At 42.8% G+C, this 24,469-nt stretch overlaps 1 protein-coding gene across 1 annotated transcript in view; it reads right to left on the bottom strand.

The window, feature by feature from the left end:
- Positions 1–1,485: 1,485 nt before the first annotated feature.
- Positions 1,486–24,469, bottom strand: part of ECEL1 (endothelin converting enzyme like 1) — a 187,090-nt gene continuing 164,106 nt past the window's right edge. The window contains exons 17-18 of the mRNA XM_063442842.1: positions 21,495–21,571; positions 1,486–2,147 (exon numbers count right to left, since the gene is read on the bottom strand). Coding sequence (XP_063298912.1) covers positions 2,048–2,147; positions 21,495–21,571 — 177 coding nt within the window. The 3' untranslated portion in view covers positions 1,486–2,047. The remainder of the gene's footprint in view (positions 2,148–21,494; positions 21,572–24,469) is intronic.

Here is a 24,469-nt window from a genome sequence, read left to right as displayed (position 1 = left end):
ATGTACACACACAAAAAAAAAAAAAAAAAAACTGAATACAATCATGCACCCCATTGGTTGTGCCATAGCTGTGCATCATTAGACACAAAGTCATTTCCAGGTTTAAGCTTGTCCTGGTTGAGAATGGTTTCCAGCTCCGGCTGTTTGCAGTATATAAATGCTTTATGTTGAAATGTGATTCCGATCAGCGATATGCAGTTAGTGACTGAGTATTGTAGGAGTAGTAGTCCACCAGCTGTCCAGCCATACCTTTAGTTCTCTCAGATTTTTTACATTGTAGGTTAACGCTATACGACATTCATTCAATGGGTGCATTTCGGGTTGTGCAAACAATACTCTTAAAACAGGATTGTTTTACACTTTTACAAAACTCCTCACAAATTGCAATAACACCCAGCTTATTCTTGGTGCAGAATAACATGTTCCCATACTAATTAAGTTAGTCTTGCCATAACAGTTATAGGAATGTGAAAATAGTATAACAAATACAATAAATAATATCTCAATATGGATAAAATATTACCACTGATGATCGTACTATGCTGGCAAAGTAAGGGGTGGGATATACAGCAGGAGGGGTGGGGTGGCTGAGTATTGAGAATAAGTACGGGTATCAGTGAGGAGAGGGGGGGGGGGACTTTGCAAGCGTGTGGGCAATGGAGCATTCAAGAAAGATGAGGATAGTGATGCAGTGAGTCCAGGCAAGGGAGTGATGCATTACACAGGTGAGAGCAGACTGGCACTGAAAAAGGAGAAGGTAGTGATTCAGTATGGAAAATGCAGATTGCAATGCAGTGAAAAGACAGAGGTCAGTTCAAATATGCCCTATGCATAGATGAGTAAAGGATGCCACAAAATGGTTAAGGCTGGTACTGCATTTATTTTAAATGAGGGTATGAAATGCACTGAGAAGATGAGGGCAGCAAAGCCTGAAGCAATGGGGATTGTAGTAAAGCAGCAAGGGATAGGAAATTATTGGCCGTACAGGTCAAAGGACAGAGTCTGGCGCAGTTTTGCCCTGCACAAATGCTAGACTAGGCCTTTAATAAGAGTGATCCGAGCAGAGGGAAAGGTGGTAATATGTCAAGCATTACAGAATACTGAAAATCATTGCAGAATACTGAAAAGTGATTAGGAATTATACTCAAGGGCACCAATTGCACTATTTACATTTTTATGTAAAAAAGATTACAAAATTTGAATTTGATTTTTAATTTAGACCCAAATAATATAAGATATATTGTATAGATTCTCATATTTTAAGTAATGTGCTCCAATAAATAGCCCAGCGTCATTAAACTGTGCAAGCCAAGCTCTCATTACAAATGTCCCAATACATCTTCTACTGACCTATTTGAAAGGATGATATTTGGAATGCCAATGTAAACACTGCTCTTACTTGTACCTCTTCTACAAATACTGCAGGCAACGCAAGCAGCTGTAAGTCTGACACAGAGGTGACCATTTTCAATGGAGTAGTAAGGGTCATTTAGCTCTGCAAAGCATTACAAGTCATGTTGCATTGATACGTGCTGTAATTTTATTGATAGCAATGATGCTAAACCCAGTTAATAATCTTTAACTCCCATACACCATTAATCACATCATACGGGTCTTTTAAATATGTCACCGTATCCTGCACATCACTTTATATACCAGCATTACATTGATGTCAGTTGGTGATGATAACCAAAAGGATGAGTCAATGTGCAAATTAACACATAATCAGTTCAAATTTGGTTGTGAATAGTCTAAAAGACGATTCTCAAGTTAAGGCCTTCTGCCTGTTCTATATTCTGATTAAGGGGTATAGTGCATTCCTATATATGTGGAAAAGCCTCAGAAACCCATTGTCTGCTTAGGATATGGTCCAGTAAGTGAGGTTTTTCAGACTAAAAGGGAACAGTAATGGCATGTATGAGTTTTCATGGCCTATTAGTACAGCCTGTTGTTGTGCAGTCTATACTCAGTCTTTCCTCTCCTGCTGCCCATGATGTTTGGGTGTAGATTGGGAGAACCTGGATGCAACTTGCTATTTATCGGAGGGTCACCACACAAAGCACTTGTGAGATGGGTTCATCGGGGAGTTTCGGGGACAGTGGAACACTCTTCCAAACTCTTCAAACTGAGAGACACTGCCTATGACCCTGAGAAAAGAAAAATAATTTGGTTTTGAATATATTGTTGATACAGTGTAAAACAATGACATTAGAGAACGATGTAATCATATACTAAAACTAATCTCTCCCATAAAAGAACCAGTAGAGTTGCAGTTTCACTGTCTGCATTTTTCAAATATGCAACTGCAATTCACAGATTTTACTATTAACATGATGTAAAGTCATGATTTTATTAATGACACGGAGGCGAGTATTACGCTGCACTCTTTCTTTATGTCCCTCAGCAGCAAAGAAAAATAACATTAAATCAGTATAAAACGAAACCAGTAAATAACATGAGAGGTATATCTTCCTAGCAACAGGAACAGCCAATCAGCATCCACTTCATAGCATAATAGGCAGTGTCCAGTATACTACTTCCTCTTTCTTGCCTTCCCGAACAAGGACAACAAATCTAAATGAAAAGGGGGGCTCCACTAACAGGGTATGCGAGCCTCAACCTGGACTTCAAAGTCAAACTGGAAGAGAGAGGAGAATATGGTAATTTCCAAGTATAAAACTGGATTTATGCATAAAATTGCATTACATGGAATATCTGATATATATATATATATATATACACATAACATGAAATTCAGTTTAGTCAAACCATAAGCTCTTGACAGTCATTAACAAGGATAAAACCCAGTAATCGAAAAAGACTTACCGTGAAGTCAACTTACCTAGAGAAGACCAAACCTCCAGGGATGGGAGGGATAATACTTGCCTCCGTGTCATTAATAAAATCATGACTTTAGTCATGTTAATAGTAAAATATGTAAATGTTATAAAGACACGGAGGCTCCTATTATGCTAGTTTAAATCTGTGAAATTATGTTTCCTGTCAATTGCTGAATAGGTTTAAAGTAGAAATCATGGAATGTCGACTCTGAAGACCAGCCGCTCTCATAATATCCTCCAAGCGACAACCAATCGAGGAAGCCTTAGAAGCCATTGCCCCACGAACCGAATGAGGCGCAAACACATAGGTATCAATACCTGCTAGAGACACAACGTATTTGACCCACCAGGCTAGGGTAGAGGTAGACATCAGAAGACGCGACTTTTGGAAGGAGATGAAGAGTTCATGTCTTAAAGGATTCCGTCACGTAGTGGGACGAAGTTCATACTCCCATAAGCACGCAACAGGGAAAAGGAGAGATCGGGTAGACATGTGCACCAGTGAAATTAGGTAAGAGTACATAGATCTAAATAGCTACTTTTTTATACTGCAACATTGTTAAAGTTTTTACTATAACTTTTGGTTACATGTACTCTTACAGTAGCTCTCTATCACTTCTATATGAGATACTGATTTTTATATTCAGTTTTAAATGACAGCGAGCAGCCAGTGCCCCTACTACACAGGGGGCCCTGGCACAGGTAGGGGCATGCAGGAGGATTTAACCTGTGCCAGGTCCCCTTTTATTGCCCTAGTGACTGGGCAGCATTAGTTTTAAATTTGTTTAGGTGACATGCCCCCACTCATGAGGAGGGGTGGTGGTTGGAATTAATATTTATTACAAGGAGGGAGCTAGTAGCCCTGCCGGCTCCCTCCTTGTTTCTTTTTGTCACTCATGCGCACTGTTATTTCTCCGTGCTGTGGAGGTTAATTCCTCTGCAGCATGGAGTCTATTAAACTAATGAAACAAAAAGGTAATGAATTCAGCATTAGCCCTTTCGTTTTGTTTATATTTTGTTTTTAGGGATTTCATTTACGTTTTAGTAAACAAATAAAAAAAAAATTTTTCGGATGAAATTGTATTCATACGAAAACTAATGCACATGTCTACTATCAGGGACAGCTGGGTAAAAATAGATTTAGCTGAGGTTTTAGTCCTCTGAGAAATGTCAAGGAGGACACCTTCTGGAATAAAAGAATGAGTAACCACATCAAGAGCTCGTACGTCAGAAACCCTCTTGCAAGAAAAAATATTTAAGACAATAGAGACGTCCCACAAGACAGAGTATCTGTCAGGGTACCTGCTGTCTCTACCTCTGTGGAGGTGAGACACTTGGACGTTCTTCCTCGCAAAAGGGTTGAATCACTCGTTCCTCGCGGTTCCCTCGGTCGTTTACACGCCGGCCGCGAGGGATCCACTTCCTTTTATGACGCGCGTTCAGTAGCCGACGTCATGACGACAACCCAACCCGATCTGTCAATCAAGCCCCAAGCACGAATGAGGATTCGTCGGGGGCGTGATTACCTGTTTAGAATCAGGGTATAAAAGAGGGCTTTCTACGTTTGTTCCTTGCCCTGTCGTGGTTCTAGCTTGTCTAGTCACTCAGTGCTCTTGTATTCTGTTAGTTTCTTTGGTTTTGACCCGGCTTGTCTGTTCTACCTCGTTTACCTCTATTACCCTTTGACTCGGCTTGTCTCTCGTTTACCTGCTCTCTCGTTCCCTCGACCTCGGCTTGTCTCTAGACCATTCTTTACTACTCTTACGTTAGTCCGGCCATTCTAAGGTCCGGTATACGTACCCTGTACCTGTTTGTACTCTGCGTGTTGGATCCCTGTCCCGATCCTGACATTACGACAGGGCCATGGATCCTGCAGGTACAAACACTCAGGTTGGTTCTTCCGATTCTAGATTTGATGCCATGGATCACAGAATGGACCAGATGGCTCTAGCGCTGCAGGCTTTATTATCTCGATCTAGTAATCCACCGGAGGAGATGCGAGCTACGTCCATCTCTCCTGTAAGTTCAGGTCTAGAAGTAGCCACTGTAGGTGCTTCTTCCCGTATTACACCTCCTGTACGTTATGGTGGTTCTCCGGAGAAGTGCCGTGGTTTCTTAAACCAAATTGGTATTCATTTTGAATTACAACCTGGCTCTTACCCTACAGATAGGGCAAAGGTTGGATTCATTATCACACTCCTCATTGATAAGGCTCTGAGATGGGCCAATCCTCTATGGGAGAATGAGAATCCGTTAGTCTATAATTATAATGCCTTTGTCGCTGCTTTTAGAAGAACTTTTGACCCTCCAGGTAGAAAGGTCAATGCAGCTAGATTACTATTGCGCCTTAGACAAGATAACCAAACCCTTGTGGATTATGCACTAGAGTTCAGGTCTTTGGCGGCAGAAGTTAAGTGGAATGAACAGGCCTATATAGACGTATTTGTAAACGGATTATCTGATGTAATCCTAGACGAGGTGGCTACTAGAGAGCTCCCTGAAAATTTGGAGGATTTAATTTCTTTTATTTCTCATATTGACGAACGTTTAAGAGAGAGACAGAACACTCGTGATAATATTCGTAGACCTTCCTTTAAACTAGCGCCTTTATTTCAAAGTCCTCAAACCAATATCCCATTTTTTTCTGAACCTATGCAAATAGGCAATACTCGCCTCTCAGAAGAGGAGAGACAGTACAGAAGAAAGGAGGGATTGTGTATGTATTGTGGAGTAAGAGGGCACCTTCGCCTAAATTGTCCTAATCGTCCGGGAAACGCTCGCACCTAAGTTTCTCTAGAGGACAGGTCTTGGGTGTTTCTATTTTGTCCTCTATACACAATTATAAAGATCACAGGCTTCTACTACCAGTTTCTTTAGCATGGGAGAAGGGAGTAATAAAGACTATGGCATTGATAGACTCCGGAGCTGCTGAGAGCTTTATCGACCAAGTTTTTGTTTCTAAACACTCTATCCCATCTCAGCTAAGAGATACTCCCTTGGCCGTTGAGGCCATAGATGGTAGTCCATTATCTGAACCTGTGATTTCTCATGAGACTATACCTGTTGTTTTGACTGTTGGTATCTTACACGAGGAGGATATATCCCTTATGCTTATCTCTTCCCCTTCTGTTCCTATAGTTCTGGGGTATCCATGGTTAAAGAAACATAACCCTATTATTGATTGGGAGCTAGGGGAGATAACTTCATGGGGTCAGGGTTGCCAGGACAGGTGTTTACAGAAAGTCTCACCACTTTGCGTAGGTAATACACCGGTTAACTCCACCCAGTCTACTGACTTACAAATACCGTCTCGATACATAGATTTAAAGGCAGTCTTTGACAAGAAGAATGCTGATACTTTACCTCCACACAGGTCCTTTGATTGCAAGATTAATCTCCTACCTGGTACTATGCCTCCGAGGGGCAATGTATATCCTTTATCCACTAAGGAGAACTTAGTCTTAGAGGAATATATCCGTGAGAATCTAGACAAGGGATTCATTAGGAGATCATCCTCGCCTGCCGGGGCCGGTTTTTTTTTTGTGAATAAAAAGGATGGCACGTTAAGGCCTTGCATTGATTACCGAGGTTTGAATAAAATAACTGTCAGAAATGCATACCCAATTCCCTTGATTACTGAGCTCTTTGATCGTTTAAAGGGTTCCAAGATTTTCACCAAGTTAGATCTCCGAGGGGCGTATAACTTGGTGAGAATTCAGCAGGGAGACGAGTGGAAAACAGCGTTCAATACTCGATATGGTCACTATGAGTACACGGTAATGCCTTTTGGGCTCTGTAATGCACCGGCAGTATTTCAGGATCTGATCAATGAAGTTCTTAGGGAATTTCAACAGGATTGTGTTATTGTATATTTAGATGATATACTAATACACTCTAGAGAGATTGAGACCCACCACAGACAAGTCAGAAGGGTATTGCGCAAACTCCTACAACATGGATTGTACTGCAAATTGGAGAAATGTAGTTTTGATCAATCTCAGATAAACTTTCTTGGTTACGTGATTTCTGGGGAAGGCTTTAAAATGGATCCGGATAAACTCCAGTCTATTTTAGATTGGCCATTACCTAGGGGTCTCAAGGCCATTCAGAGGTTTATTGGATTCTCCAATTATTATAGGCGCTTCATTAAAGGATACTCTTCCATTATTGCTCCTATTACCAATATGACCAGACAGGGGGCTGACACTAAGACTTGGTCTACTGAAGCTCTCGTTGCCTTCAAGACACTTAAGGAACTTTTTGCTTCTGCACCAATTTTAGTTCACCCCGATACAACTTTACCTTTCCTACTCGAGGTAGACGCCTCAGAGACAGGTATAGGTGCCATCTTGTCTCAAAGGTTAGGCGTGGATAAACCATTACATCCATGTGGTTTCTTTTCCAAGAAACTATCTGGGACTGAAAGCAGATATGATATTGGTGACAGGGAACTACTAGCTGTTATCATGGTCTTAAAGGAGTGGAGACATTTATTGGAGGGGACCTTGCATCCTGTTACTATTCTGACGGATCACAAGAACTTGTCTTATATTGGGGAGGCCAAGCGCTTATCCGCCAGACAGGCTCGTTGGTCCTTGTTCCTCACCCATTTCAATTACGTGCTCACTTATAGACCTGGTTCTAAGAACTCTAAGGCCGATGCTTTGTCTCGCCAACATGAACCTTCTACTATATCTGAGACGGTTTTCTCTTCTATAGTTCCCAAGTGCAATATTATCGCCAACACTAGCCTCAGGATTCATTCTCCGTTGCTTGCCGAGATTATGAAGCTACAACATCTGGCTCCTAGACAGAGTCCTGAGTCACGGCATTTTGTTCCTGCTGAACTCCAACTTGAACTGCTACAATGCTTTCACAATAGTAAGGTGGCTGGGCATCCTGGCATTCGTAAGACATGCTCCTTAATAGCCAAAGATTTCTGGTGGCCCACCTTACGTAAAGATATTAGGGATTTCGTCGAAGCATGTGAGGTCTGTATGAAGACTAAACGACCTCAGACGCTCCCATGTGGGCTTTTGCATCCCTTGGAAATTCCCGAGAAACCATGGACCTGTTTGGCTATGGATTTAATTGTCGATTTACCTGTTTCTAAAAAACAGACTGTGATTCTCACGGTGGTTGACAGGTTTACTAAGATGGCTCATTTCGTGCCCTTACCTAAACTTCCATCTTCCCCTGAATTGGTTGAGATTTTCGCTAAAGAGATATTTCGTTTACATGGGATACCTTCCGAAATTGTTTCTGATAGAGGTTCCCAATTTGTTTCCCGTTTTTGGAAGTAATTCTGCTCTCAAATGGGTATCAAATTGAATTTCTCTTCTGCCTATCATCCCCAGTCTAATGGAGCTGCTGAACGCACTAATCAAAAGATCGAGCAATATTTGCGTTGTTTCGTTTCCGAACACCAGGACGATTGGGTTGGTCTGATTCCTTGGGCAGAGTTCGCACACAACAATCTCGTTTGTGATTCTACTCGTTCTAGCCCCTTTTTCATGAATTATGGCTTTCATCCCTCCATTCTTCCCTCGGTTTCTCCTTCCCAAGGAGTACCGTCGGTTGATGTTCATGTTGCCAATCTGAGGAAGTTGTGGGATCAGACTCGACAAATTCTTCTGCATAATTCCATGTTGTTCAAGAAACACGCTGATAAACATAGAAGGGCGGCTCCAGTCTTTGTTCCAGGGGACAGGGTATGGTTGAGTACCAAAAACATTCGCTTGAAGGTCCCTTCTATGAAATTCGCTCCTCGTTACATTGGACCTTACAGGGTCCTGACTCGAATTAACCCAGTTGCGTATCGTCTGGCTCTTCCATCTGCCTTACGCATTCCTAACTCCTTTCATGTTTCCTTGTTAAAACCCCTAATATGTAACAAGTTTTCCTCCACTACATCCTCTCCTCGCTCTGTTCAGGTTGAGGGACAAGAGGAGTATGAAATCAATTCCATCATCGATTCTCGTATCTCCCGGGGGAAGTTACAATATCTGGTTGATTGGAAGGGATATGGTCCTGAGGAGAGGTCTTGGATACCTCAGGAGGATGTGCATGCGCCTCGCCTCCGCAGGGCTTTTCACTCCCGTTTTCCATCTCGTCCCGGTTCCTTCCGCCCGGTGGCCGTTTCTGGGGGGGGGGGGGGTACTGTCAGGGTACCTGCTGTCTCTACCTCTGTGGAGGTGAGACACTTGGACGTTCTTCCTCGCAAAAGGGTTGAATCACTCGTTCCTCGCGGTTCCCTCGGTCGTTTACACGCCGGCCGCGAGGGATCCACTTCCTTTTATGACGCGGCGTTCAGTAGCCGACGTCATGACGACAACCCAACCCGATCTGTCAATCAAGCCCCAAGCACGAATGAGGATTCGTCGGGGGCGTGATTACCTGTTTAGAATCAGGGTATAAAAGAGGGCTTTCTACGTTTGTTCATTGCCCTGTCGTGGTTCTAGCTTGTCTAGTCACTCAGTGCTCTTGTATTCTGTTAGTTTCTTTGGTTTTGACCCGGATTGTCTGTTCTACCTCGTTTACCTCTATTACCCTTTGACTCTGCTTGTCTCTCGTTTACCTGCTCTCTCGTTCCCTCGACCTCGGCTTGTCTCTAGACCATTCTTTACTACTCTTACGTTAGTCCGGCCATTCTAAGGTCCGGTATACGTACCCTGTACCTGTTTGTACTCTGCGTGTTGGATCCCTGTCCCGATCCTGACAGTATCGTGGTAAGGGTGGATGAGCAAAACAAATTCCTCAGAGAAGTCGACATATGACAGGATGTCAACCGACAGACGTCCCATCGAAACTTTGATGACCAGCAGAAACGGACGATCGGTAAGGTTGACAGTGCGACAGGCTTTACCTTCATCATACAGAGAAGTCAGAAAATGGAGGACAGACATAAAAGGAGCTGATATGGGATCCAAATTTGATTTCATGCACCAACTATGCTATCTGCTCCAAGCAGATTTATAAGCCTGTCTTGGGCCGGGTGCCCATGCGCCCTTGATAAGTTGGAGAGTTGATTGCGAAACTCCCTTGACCGACCAAGGTGCCTTGCAATCAAGCACACCATGAGATGCCCGAGACTTTGGAGAACAAGGGGATGAGGCAGACCGTCTGTATCCTGAAGAAGGCACTCGAGAGGTGGAAGTAGACGTGGAAAGTCGATAGCCATCTCCTGAAGAGGAGAGAACCATGTTTGATAGAGGAGCCACGATCACCAGGGTGTAGGATTGGCGACGTAAATGGAAAAGGCAACGGGGAATCAGTGCAAAGGGCGGAAAAGTGTAATTCCTTTAAGAAGACCAATCTTGGGAGAAAGCATTCGTAGCCACTGCTATCGGATCTGGTCTCCAACTGAAACATAGAATGAGATGGCAGATAAGAACCATCTGGCCCATCTAGTCTGCCCAATTTTCGAAATACTTTTAATTAGTCTCTTATCTTAAGTCTAGGATAGCCTTATGCCTATTCCACACATGCTTAAACTCCCTCATTGTGTTAACCTCTACCACTTCAGCTGGAAGGCTGTTCCATGCGTCCACTACTCTCTCTGTGAAGTAATACTTTCTGAAATTATTTTTAAACCTTTGCCCCTCTAATTTAAGAATATGTCCTCTTGTTGTGGTAGTTTTTCTTCTTTTAAATATAGTCTCCGCCTTTACTGTGTTGATTCCCTTTATGTATTTAAATGGTTCTATCATAGCTTCCCTGTCTCGTCTTTCCTCCAAGCTGTACATGTTAAGTTCCTTTAACCTTTCCTGGTAAGTTTTACCTTGTAATCCATTAACCAGCTTAGTAGCCCTTCTCTGAACTCTTTCCAAAGTATCAATATCCTTCTGAAGATACTGTCTCCAGTCAGCTGGAATAATTACTCCTAAATCCCTTTCCTCGGATGTTTAGGTTAGTAGGGTATCAAATATTCTATACTCTGCCCTTGTGGTTTTATTCCCAAGATGCATTATCTTGCACTTATCCACATTTAATGTCAGTTGCCAGAGCTCTGACTATTTTTCTAATTTATTTAAATCATTTGCCTTATCTCTCCTGAAACATCAGCCCTGTTGCAAATTTTAGTATCATCAACAAAAAGACATTCCTTAACCATCAAGAACTTCTGCAATATCACTAATAAAAATATTAAAGAATCCGAAAAAACGGGAAGTTGAGCATTCAAACGAGAAGCAAAAAGGTCTATTTTCAATAGACTCCATAGGTTCCAGATATCTTGGAAGACTGTGGAATCCAAGTGCAAGTCTCTGAGGTGGCGTCAATACTAGTCCGCCGTAGTGTTGGAGAGACCTTGAATGTACTCTTCCGTGACTGAAATGCCGTGCACCAGGCAAAATTGCCAAAAATTGCGAGCCCTGTAGGTCAGAATTTTGTATTTTGTGCTTCCAGGTGATTGATGTAGCGGATTGATGTAGCAGCTGACACGCAGTCCATCTTCAGAAGGATAGCGCATTGGGCTTGAGTTGGGGAGAAACTGTGGACTGTAATGGAACCAGACAGATGTTCCAAAAAATTGATGTGGAGTGTAGATTCCAGATCTGATCATCTGCCCCTGGTGGAAATACTTCCGCATTGAGCGCCACAACTGTGCAAACTTGCGTTGGATTTGATTATCAAATCTGTAGCTGTACAGAATATGGCGCGTTCATTCCAAGCTTCCATGTTAAGAAGCCACCATTGGAGTTCATCCTTCACTTCTGAGTCCAGAGTTACCATATCCGTGTATGATGCGCTGCCCTTGAGATGAAGCTTGTTATCGTTGTAGGGCTCGATAGCCAAGAGGACCTGGAAAATTGCATGTATAGATGCCGCTAGTAGGCCTATAATTCTCGACAGTTGTTTGAGAGAGAGTTGAGAGATTGCTAGTGTTTTTTAATTTTGCCACTGGAAGGTGTAGAGTTTGAAGGGTAGAATCTACAATAACCCAATATGACCCAGAGATTTGATTTGTTGCGTGGGAACGATAATGGATTTTTCCCAATTGATCAGGAAGCCTAGGTTCTCTAACAGAGTCCATGCAAGGTAGGTCCAGATTAATTGAATAGACTAAGACAGAATGAAAATGCTGTCTAAATATATTACAAGACGTACTCCCCAACTCTGTAGCAGGGCGACCATAGATTTCATGAGCTTCGTGAAGCACCATGGAGCCGAAGACAGTCCAAATGGAAGGCACCAGAACCTCCATTTTCTGCCCTGCTATGTGAATTGCAGGAAGTTCTTGATCTTGATGGAATCTTGATGTTGGACTGCGATAGGCACTGTGAGCTATGCATCCTGCAGATCCAATTTGGCTATCCAATCTGCTGGTTGGAGCAATGCACTCCTTCCATCTTAGAAGTGCTGATATGCCTCATAACCATTGAGCTGTCTCAAATCTATCAATGGACGGACACCTTTGCCTTTTTTGGGAACCAAGAAAAGGTTGTTCACGTAACCCAGGGTATAGGCTGGAATCTCTACGATGGCTTTTTTGCGCCTCAGTTCTTTTATTTCCTCAGAGACAAGGTCTGCGTCTCAGTGGGAAAAAAACATTTCCCTTGATAGGGAATATTTAACAGGTAGAGAAAGGAATTCTATGCCATACCCTATCACAGTGTGAAGAACCTAAGCATGTGATTAAATGAGGGACCATACATAAATGTGTGAGCATGCACCCCACTACAGGGAGTGCAGAATTATTAGGCAAATTAGTATTTTGACCACATCATCCTCTTTATGCATGTTGTCTTACTCCAAGCTGTATAGGCTCGAAAGCCTACTACCAGTTAAGCATATTAGGTGATGTGCATCTCTGTAATGAGAAGGGGTGTGGTCTAATGACATCAACACCCTATATCAGGTGTGCATAATTATTAGGCAACTTCCTTTCCTTTGGCAAAATGGGTCAAAAGAAGGACTTGACAGGCTCAGAAAAGTCACAAATAGTGAGATATCTTGCAGAGGGATGCAGCACTCTTAAAATTGCAAAGCTTCTGAAGCGTGATCATCGAACAATCAAGCGTTTCATTCAAAATAGTCAACAGGGTCACAAGAAGCGTGTGGAAAAACCAAGGTGCAAAATAACTGCCCATGAACTGAGAAAAGTCAAGCGTGCAGCTGCCAAGATGCCACTTGCCACCAGTTTGGCCATATTTCAGAGCTGCAACATCACTGGAGTGCCCAAAAGCACAAGGTGTGCAATACTCAGAGACATGGCCAAGGTAAGAAAGGCTGAAAGACGACCACCACTGAACAAGACACACAAGCTGAAACGTCAAGACTGGGCCAAGAAATATCTCAAGACTGAGATGGGCCAGATGGATGGGCCCGTGGCTGGATTGGTAAAGGGCAGAGAGCTCCAGTCCGACTCAGACGCCAGCAAGGTGGAGGTGGAGTACTGGTTTGGGCTGGTATCATCAAAGATGAGCTTGTGGGGCCTTTTCGGGTTGAGGATGGAGTCAAGCTCAACTCCCAGTCCTACTGCCAGTTTCTGGAAGACACCTTCTTCAAGCAGTGGTACAGGAAGAAGTCTGCATCCTTCAAGAAAAACATGATTTTCATGCAGGACAATGCTCCATCACACGCGTCCAAGTACTCACAGCGTGGCTGGCAAGAAAGGGTATAAAAGAAGAAAATCTAATGACATGGCCTCCTTGTTCACCTGATCTGAACCCCATTGAGAACCTGTGGTCCATCATCAAATGTGAGATTTACAAGGAGGGAAAACAGTACACCTCTCTGAACAGTGTCTGGGAGGCTGTGGTTGCTTCTGCACGCAATGTTGATGGTGAACAGATCAAAACACTGACAGAATCCATGGATGGCAGGCTTTTGAGTGTCCTTGCAAAGAAAGGTGGCTATATTGGTCACTGATTTTTTTTTTTTATAATTCTTTATTTTGTCAGTGTTGAAGTTTAACATACCAATTTGTCCTGTCACAACGGCAGGTGCAAACCTTTTCAATACATAACATAACATCTCGTAAGCAAGTAAGGTAATATACATCATGCTGATACAAGTAAGATTGGTGACCTATGCTACCTGCTGGTCATATCGAAGGATCTTTTTGCCTTGTTTGCCATTAACACTGTTTTTATTAATATGAAGTCAGGTTTGTTCACACGCTAAGTAAATCCACAGGTAACCTCCGTGTTAGGGGTTAATAGTGTCGGTGGTGCCGTCAGGCAGTGGTCTAAAGTCGGTAACTCTGTGGTGTGTTGGGTGTCTTGAGTCTGTGGGGGTGTATTGGTGTGATTGGAGAGAGGCTGGTTGTCTTTGACCCAAGTATACGTGTCGCGTCAGGCTCGGTTTCATCGGTCGCCCGCATCTCGGGTTAAGTGTCGGTTGGTGTCTCGTGTAGGTCATTAGGCTAGTGTCAGTCCCGGTCGTGTGGTGGCTTGTTTTGTGCTGATGCGGACGGTGTTAGCCCCATAGCCTGGAGGAGGTCATGGGGGGGGGGGGTGGGATGTGACGTCTTAAGATGCGTGAGAACCTACCATGGTCCTAGTAAGGACGTCTGGTTGGCCTTCGTGTGTTAAGGTACGCGCCGGGGGACCTCACCTATTATCCCTCCTACTAGTGGTAAGGAAGACTGCTAGTTTACATGACATAGTTAGGGGGGTGGTGGGGTGGAGGGTACAGCCTGAGCTTAATTACACAGATATTTGTATACAGGCATGAAAATAATACTTTAAAGGAAAAGAAATAAAGGTTAGAGTATCGTTATTTTTAAAGTCCCTGCAGCGTTGCTGATGTCCGCAGCTGTTCCTAGTCGGAGCTAGTACTCAGCGTAGCGTCCTATGGGTCAGGTGGTGGTGCAGTTCGAAATCGCGGGATGAAAGGTATAACTGTGTTCGGGTCCCAGGATCTTGCGGGTTGATCTGGTGTCACTGGTACGGTGGATATGCCCAGTTTTTGTAGGAATGGTGCAGCTTCTTCCATGGAACGTAGGGCGTGTATGGCGCCGGCTTGTGTGACTACGATGGAATTGTCCGCTCCCCACCTGTACGGCAGGCCTGCCGAGCGTAGCTGGGTGGTGACGGGTCCGCAAGACTTCCTCCACAATAGGGTTGCTCTTGACAAGTCCTGAAAGAATAACAAGGTGGATTCCTCAAAGGTAAGTGGTGTTTTGCCTTTTACAGCTTGCAGGATTTGTATCTTGTCCTGGACTGTGTGGCATTTCAAGATAACGTCCCGGTTTATGTTGGATTTCGTGTTGTTTGTCGAGGGGAGGCGGTAAATACTTTCGGCAGTCAATTTGCGGGCCGCAGCCGGGGGCAGTATAGTCGTGAGGAGGCGCCGTATATAGTGGGGGCGTTCTTCTGCCGTTATCGCGGCCGGAATCCCCCTGATTTTTATGTGGGATCGGCGGTGTCGGTCCTCCATAACTGCAATCTTCCCCATTAGGATTGTTTGGTTTCGTTGAAGTTGGAGTACTGTATTCTGTACCTCAGTGATCTTGGTGTGTGCATCTTGCACGCTGTCATCGACTGCTCCTACTGTCTCTCTGATCTCCCGCAGCTCAGTTTTAAGCTTTGCAGATTCTGATTCCAATAATTTATGAATGTTGGCAAGGAGTATTTTCAGGTCCCCCTTTGTGGTCGGAGCCGAGTCATCTGCAGCGTCCATGTTTAGGGACACTGTTGTCACTGTGGCTGGTGTGATCACCGTCTGCTGTCGCTCCGGCCTCTCCGGCGTTTCTGACCTCTCTGGTCTCTCCGGTTCGGTTTCTGCCTCACTTTGAGATTCCTCCGGCGGCGGAGGGGGTCCGGGACGTGTCGGCCTTTGGAGCATGGCCCCTATGTCTCTACTGACGGGCCCGGTAGCCTGCTTCTGCGATCTGCGGCCCATGGCCGGTTCTTGTGGCAGTGGTTCCGCTCCTGGCTGGTCTACAAAGTTTCTCCACAGGAGTGTCTCGAGGTCTGTGGCTGTCAGCGGGCGGTAGGCCTCAACTCGGCGGCGCCGCTTAGGTTGCCTCTGTGGCTGGAAAAAAGGCATCAGCCGGTTCAGCTCGACTTGCTGGATCAGGGTGAGTTGGTTTCCAAGGTGTATTATTGTTATTTTCGTCTGTATTAGGCGTATTGAGGGTTACTCGAGAGGAGCTCAAGAATATGGCGTCTGATCAGGTCTCCATGCAGGCTCCGCCCCGTTTTTGTTTTGTTTTTGAATGTCAGAAATGTATATTTGTGAATGTTGAGATGTTATATTGGTTTCACTGGTAAAAATAAATAATTGAAATGGGTATATATTTGTTTTTTGTTAAGTTGCCTAATAATTATGCACAGTAATAGTCACCTGCACACACAGATATCCCCCTAAAATAGCTAAAACTAAAAACAAACTAAAAACTACTTCCAAAAATATTCAGCTTTGATATTAATGAGTTTTTTGGGTTCATTGAGAACATGGTTGTTGTTCAATAATAAAATGAATCCTCAAAAATACAACTTGCCTAATAATTCTGCATTCCCTGTATCAGTAAGGAAGAATAGAGATTGTGAAGTCTTACCATGAGGTCTTCATCCTGAAGGAGCACCTCTTGGGTCACTAACAACCCAGGGTCGACCACATTGTGGGAAGAAGGTTGGTATAGTGCATTGTTCAAAGAAACTGGCTCGGCCAGTATAAATGCCTTGGTTCTGTCTAAAAGAACTACTGTTTATTCAGCCGGACAGGCGGCTCCTGACTTTTCTGGCCCCAGCAAAAACTCTAGGGTTAAATATCTTGCGCATCTTGGATTGCGCTTTATCTAGAGCAGTCAATATGTGGACAAAGGAGCCCAATTCTTTTACAAAGTTGTCCCCAAAGAGAAAACCTTTTGCCTATGTGTCCGGCTCATTCAGAGCCTTAGCTAAACGTTTGGGCTAAATATTCCGCAAGTAAGATTTGCGGCATTCTGTTGCACCCAACTTAACAGATCACTCTCTGGATCCAACCACTTAAGGTGGCGCAATCTAATTCTAGACCATCCTCTACTGCTTCAAAGATCTTGGCTGCTAGGCCCTAGATGTCCAGGATTTTAGCCTGATAGTTTTGCAATGAAAGATCTAAGCCTTTGGTAGGTTTCCATCCTGTCTTACTCAGGAATTCAATGATCTTAGGATCGACTGATAATGTTTACATGCGTCATCAGGGACTGTTCGGCTTGGGAATTCAGCCTGCAAATTTATTTCACTTTGCCTTCTTAAAAGGCTTGCTTACTCTGTATGCAATATACTTGGCCACGTGGTCTGAGGAGACCACTGGGTGACATAGGTCGTCAGGTTCAAATAGTGGTTCAACTTGAGGGTCCATGATCCTATCCGTGTCCCCTGAGGCCGTATGATCTACCTTAATCTTGGTAGGTTTATTAGGATTTATATCCCGCGTGGGATTAGCATTCTCTCCATAAGTAATTTCATCATCAGGATCAGAAACAGCCACTGAATGCTCCATATAAGATGCAGGGAACTCCTCTGCAATAACATGGAGCTCAGACTCATAGTTCAGTGGGGCTTTTGCCCTTTTCCAAAGTCTAGTCAATTTTGCCCGGCTAAAGGCTCTTTTGCACGGTGGTATATTAATTGCGTCATCCGTGACAGGTATGGTACTGTCCATCTCTATTGTTTTGAAAGAGTGTTTAGCCTTATATAAGGCCTTGCGCCCAGGCTGAAGCAGAGCAGGTGTGAGTACAGGTACTGTCGCCTAAGTAGTCGGCTGGGCCGTTCTCTGTGCCTTTAACAGGGCCTGGACAAAAATCTATGAAAGTGATTAAGACATAACCCCCATCACTGACACCAGGGCCTTTGTAATTGCTTTTGACATGGAAGTGCATATCAGCAGGAGCAGAAAAATCAGCAGAAAAAAATAGCCTTATCTCCAGAGATACCTGGAGAGGCTTCTAAATAAATCTGCATGTTTGCTGTAGTCCCACAGGCACAGAAAGATCCTATTAGACTGCATCATACATATACAGACAAGCCTAAGGGAATGAATAAAGCAAAATAATACCTAAAGGAAAGGGTAGAGTAACCCACAAGTAAAAAATAAATAAATAAACAGGGTAAGGGAATGAAAGTACTCACAATAGTGAACAAATAGCAATTGTTATAGGAAAACGCAGGAGCTGTCCGGCCGCCAACTGACAAGATACATGGGGTGATGTGTTACTAACGGCACGCTGCACTTGAAGGTTGGAGAGCTCACTGTTAGGACACTACAATATACTATGGAATGTCACTTAATACTCAATAAGAAGAGTGACCCAGAATAAAGTGTGTTAAAAGCATTTCACATACCATATCAAGATTATGGGCATTACTTAAAATATCTTATAATGATTATAAATCAATTTAAAGAGGAGAATTGTATATAGAATTTACTCTATTAGAGATATTTTGCCTGTGACTGTAGTTCAGCAACATCTGGTGGGCCGCAGGTTGGACAGGCCTGGTCTAAAGCCTATTTGCTAGTCAATAGATCCTCAATCCGATAAAAAAAAAAAAAAAAGAGAGTGACTGATATATAATAAATCCAGAAGTAAAATTCAGATTACATATAAATAAATAAATCTAGTGCCAACATTTGGATTGTCAGTAGATATAGACAATCTAATGGAAAGATTCTTCACTGCATCGTGCAACACGGATTTGATAAACACTCTGTGTTCAATATGGATACATATCCTGGCAGAGACTGTATCATTCCAAGATTAATGTATCTTTTTTTTTTACATTATAGGTACTAGACCGATATTATATTATTTTCTGTTTTACCAGAATTTCTTCCTACTTATACCATAGTAGGCAATCAGTCTGGAATTCATTTAGCTGATACAATTCTATCAATTGACAATTTTTATCTTTTTATTTATCTAGTATTTTATTATGTTTAATTTTTTTTTTTTTTTTTTTTTTTATTCTTTATTTTTGGTATGCAGGTAGTTACAACAGTGCCTGTGTCGCCACAACAGCATTGACAGGCTCGATTTTCGTAGACATATGATAGCATTATTGTGGCAAGTTGGGTATGCATACGTTTTTTAAATGAAAAAGGTTAAACAATAGCGTCATACGAAGTTATGGCAGAGTTAACAGCTCTTTTAAATTTTAGATATAACAAGTTTAGTATACGTTGATAAAACTTTATAGCTGAGTTATACATGCGTATTTAAGTAAGTATGCTACGATTAGTAAGTTACAAGCTTATGTGGAATTCTGTCAGGTGCAAATTTCTCCACCCTGCTTAAGATTAACCACCAGGGGGCAGCGAGTCACTGAGCTAGCCAGAATTAGCTTTCATGCAGGTTCAGGCAATTTTAGCTGATATCTATGCAGGTTAGCAGTGATTCTATCTATTGCATTAAAAGCAAGGATAATAATAAGAGGGGTGTGCTATCCTAAATAATATACAGTGCTCTGCTGGAGTTTAGGTACATACATAGATATATATACAGCCGCTTAGCTACTCCTGCCGCTGCGCTGGGTCGGCTGGCATCCTGGCCGCCATAAAGTCCCTTATATTTCACGCTGGTTGCTGAATTGCTTCGGGACTTGCTAGCCAGGGGAGTGTTTGTTTTTGTGTTTCTTCCAGCATCAGCCTTGGGTGCAAATACTGCCTGCGTGCTGTGTCCGCAGCTTTGTGTGGGCAGAGTGAGAGTCCGCTAACGGTGCTTGGGGGCTGCTAGCAGAGGTGTCTTGCTGGGCAGATGGCCCCCCGGACGGGAATGGTCGCTGCTTGGTCACCCGTCCCCTCAGTGCTGCTGCTGTCACCCGTACCTCCCGAGCGCCTGTTGCACGCTTGCTTTGGTGGCATGTGTGGTTGCGGGGGTTAGCATGGACATTGCCGCTTCCCTGTACGGCGGGATCTTCTTTCAGGAGCGGTTTTGTGAGTAGAGGACCCTGGGAGGGAAGTTTTACCTCCATGCAGTCGGCGCACGTGGCGCCCGCCATCTTGGAGGCGGCGATCTTGCTCCCCTGCCTCAAATGCAGAATCCCGCCCATGGTCACCGGGTGAGGACCGGGATCACCCCCCCGGTCCATAGGGGGGGGAACGGAGCCGGGTCTGCGCCGATCAGTGCTTTCGGTCGGGCTCTGTGGTGCAGGATAGCGAGGCAGCGGCCGTCTGCCTCGCTCACCGCCGGAGAAGGCCCGGGTTAGGGCACCATGATCCTCTCCCCTAGGGGACTGTAGCTCAGCGAGCCAGCCTCTCCCCAGGTCCAGCTGTACCTCGGCACTGGGCGTTTGTGCTGTTGGTCTGCCTAAGTTGAAAAACATAAGTTTTCAGCGTGTTGTTAGTGAAGTTTTGCCGGAGCCGCTCTGACCTGCGACCATCCAGCTCGGCGGCCCGGCCCCGCCCCTATGTTTAATTTATTATCCACTTTTACTGTTTAGGGTATATCCATTTGGATCCAAACTTGTGCAACACGCATTTAGTTTTTCATATTCTCTGTGTAACATCGTTTAGTAGATCTCAGTCACTATTGATTTTCTTCAGTAGAAACTTCCATTTAAAATCATAACTACATACATTAACCATGGTAATTATATGAATAAAAGTAAAAGATCCCACAGTTAAGAACCGTGGGACCCAGTGTCACTTAACTGAGAGAGCAGCAAAGAGAGAGGAAGTAGTATACTGGACACTGCCTATTATGCTATGAAGTGGATGCTGATTGGCTGTTCCTGTTGTTAGGAATATATACCTCTCATGTTATTTACTGGTTTTGTTTTATACTGATTTAATTTTATTTTTCTTTGCTGCTGATGGAAATAAAGAAAGAGTGCAGCATAATAGGAATTAACACTCCACTGCTCCAAAGCCTTTTACCCCCCCAAAAAGATTAAAAAGCCGTATCAAAATACTAATTTCACATAAGTATAGCTCTCTATAGGTGTCAATCCCATTTGCAATTAAAGTTAGAAAATAATAAAGATTTATTCATCTTTTTCCAGCACCTCCCACAATGTCATGGAGGAGACCTTGCCTATCGCGCCAATGTCCGAAGTAATGCTTCTCATAGAAGACAAGCAAGTGTTGTGCACACATTAAAATGTTCCCATAGCAAACCATTGAATCAATGCTTTCCTTAGGGGCTCCTGCATCACATGAACGAGTCTTAGTTAGTGCAGTGGAAGCACCTCGAGTGGTTCTTATACTGACAGCACAGCTCGCACACCCCAAAGGCCGGCCCTGTATGAGGGAAGGAGTGCTAGAGGAGAGGAAGTGGGATAGCTAGGAAGAAAATTGTTCAATAAATAGCCTTGATTGACTGGGATGATAGATATGCTGAGGTATGTTCTAGTTTCAAGCAGGGAACTTTTTAACGCAGACTGTGGAAGACAGAGATGATAGAGTCAAAAAAAGCCTACAATAAAGCTATAGAATGGAAATGCACAGAGGAGGTGAGGATTGGTCAAGCAATTAAAAGCTTCTCTATGGGAAGCCTTTGATTAGGCCACACGCCAGCTACCATGATGTCAGGAGGGAGCATTGAAAGCAGCACCAGCAGTTTCAACCAGCACTGGATAAGGGTAAGCTAAACATATTTTATATAGGAGGGGATCTTAAAGACTAATGACCAATAGGGCATTTTTAACTAAAAAACAAAACAGAAAACATTAAAAAGGGTTGGAGTAACCCTTAAGACTTACACACTTGTTACATTCCAAGGCTTACCTGTATGGTTCTGGAGCATGTTTGTCAGCAAGGACCTGTAGGTATATAGACTGAGATCTTCTCTTTATACACCAGTTCTAAATATAAACATAAAACACATGATGACACAACTTAACACAATTTCAGTGTAGTTATTCAATACACTGTACATATAGAAGCAAGTATAAATAATAATAATTCAGTTAGCCATGGATATAAAAATAGCTAGTAGATACTATTCTTTGCACGGTAACATCTACACTAAAGTGTGCAAATTGCATGGATCGCCAATGGAAGCTCAATACCATCCCAATAATATATTTAATAAATAGGGAAAAACTAAAGTTTGCAGACCAGTCAGGAAACTTAAGATTTTACTTTGTTTTTAATCCTAAAAGCAAAGGTTAAAAAAAAAAGAATAAGAAATGTAATGTCACCTTTATACTCCTGGTGCAAATTGGTACACAATGCTGTCACAAGCTCACGTGCATATCATATTTCCCAGCATCTACCTAACATGCTTGTGATTGACATTAGTGTATTTCATATATGAATCTTTGTGGCACGTTTCATAACAAGTTAAAAAACAAATGTTGCAGTTGGCCAAAATCACATGATTCTTAGATGAATAAATACAACTAACATTAAATATTTTGCATGCTGCATTCACTTAAAGTTTACTCTAACCACCATAACCACGTCAGTGATTTTGGAGTGGTCATAATGGTAGGAGCCTGGATGTGCAGATTTTCTGCTTCAAACACTGCAAATTCAGAGTTATTTGCACTTGTGTGCTGGGGACTAATTATACTCTGTTCCAGGCTGCCAAATGTCAATTCTGTGCATAATTTATATCTGTCATCAGTGCTCATTGCATGCTGGCAACACACTTAAAAATATGTTGTCTGCAAGAGGAAGATTGCTTTCCCCTCCCTCCGCACCTTACTCCTTTGCTTGTATTTTGATCTTTTATTTTTTACTTACAATTCCATTGCTCCGAAATGCCCTCACGTCTCCCTTTGCTGGCTCAGAGTATGTGCATGAACTCTGAGACAGCAAAATGGTCCAATCACATACTTCTTCTATGAGAAGCCTGTATTTGGTTCGTGCAAAGCCCCCTGTCAGATGGAGGATGGAGATCATAAGCCTCATAAAAAAGTTAATTGTTGCAAAGGGTTGGAATAACCCTATAATGTAAATAATACGTATCAGACGCTAAACTGAGCAGAAGATAAATATCTTCAAATATATGTTACCTAAAAGAAAAAGATAAGCTTCTGGGCAAAGCATTTGAGCGCCTTTTAAAACATGGTACAGATTTTGCTGTAGGTATAGGTCTACAAGATATATTTTGCTGTGCTTGGCTGCTGTGCTGTATCCCCTTGAGGAAGTAATTTTGAGATATAATCTCTTATGAGCTTTTTCTATGCCTTTTGTCCAGAAAAGACAACAGATCATGCAAGTAGAGAAAGTATGTTTTAAAAGGCCTTGAGGTGTTCATTTCTGAATCATTACAAGTCAGTTATATTTATCTTTGGCAAATGTCTGCTAGGACCAAGTGTCAGATGCGTGAATGCCGAGATTTTAAGATTTAGACCATCGTATGGAGGCCACTTGGCCATGAAAGAGCATGATGCATTATAGGCTACAGCAACTGAAGGACATGTAAGGGAGCATAGCTTTCAATTACCTAATATACTTTGACATTCTTTTAACCGGAAAGAGGTCGCCATACCTGCTTACAACACACTCAGATAAATTAACCTTAATAAAATCACCACTAATGCTATTTGCTCCTTTTTCAAGGTTTACATACCATTAAATATATAGAAACACTCAGGAATGAAAGCAGGACAGTCAGAAAAAATACATACATTATATTACATCAAAAGTGGCACAAGAATGGCTGAAAGAATATCAAGTCATCTTAAAGGACAACTGTCATCAATTTTTCACTTTTTGCTTTTTAAATGTTACATTTACAGTTAATTTATTAAAACTTAATGAGCCTACTGTTAGCTCAACCTAACTTGCCTGTTCCTTCAGGTTCACAAAGAGCACACACAGCAATTGCAGCAGCAGGCAGGTTAGGGTGAGCAGCAATTGGTCAGGTAAGTGCAAAAAAAATAAAAACATTTAAATGACATTTTCTTTAAAAAAAAATAATATACATTATTTAAAAAAGAAAAATCATTAGGTTTCATTAAATGTAATACACTTTAAAAAAATGAGGAGTTAAATTTGAGGAGAGAGAGAGAGAGAGGTTCTCCTAAAACCGTATGTACCAAAGTAAGCAATAGGAATCTCTATTATTTAGAAAGAGATCACCAGGTAATTAATACCCCGACCCCCACTTTACTGAAAAAATACCTCATTATGCGTTGCGCGTTACAAATTAGAATTTAAAGGACACATTAAACACCATTACCACTGAAGCACACTGTAGTAATAAAAGGAACACTATAGGGTTAGGAATACTAACCTCATAATGGAGCATTGGGAACCTGATGCATATGTGCAGGGAGTGCAGGGTGCATCCAATGCTTCATAGAAAAGCATTAAACCAATGCTTTCCTATTAGCTTGCGCATCATGTGACCAAGTTTTAATCACGGAAGCTCCTCTAGTCTAAATAATTTTTGAGTGAATCTCAGGTCAGTTACACGGCTGTATCAAGGAAAAATTTTAAGCAGCTCTAATGGACACTGCAGCGTTTTGACCTGGGTGCGGTGGGATGCAGTGTCCATTAAAGCTGCTTAACTTACAAGAGAGTGCTGAGATTTTTTCCTTGATACAGCAGTGTAACTGACCTAAAACACACAGAGTGCCACACAAAAATTATTTAGATTAGAGGAGCTTCCGTGATTAAAACTTGGTCACTTATGGGTTGGGGGTAGACGTAAGGGGGGGCCCCAAGGCAATGTTTGCACCGGACCCCGTGGTTTCTAGTTACACCTCTGCTGGTAGACTGAGTAAGTAGTTGACTGACTATGCACA

This window comes from Pelobates fuscus, chromosome 2 (assembly GCF_036172605.1).
Source record: "Pelobates fuscus isolate aPelFus1 chromosome 2, aPelFus1.pri, whole genome shotgun sequence".
NCBI lineage: Eukaryota > Metazoa > Chordata > Amphibia > Anura > Pelobatidae > Pelobates > Pelobates fuscus.
This window is presented reverse-complemented; position numbering and strand designations above follow the sequence as displayed.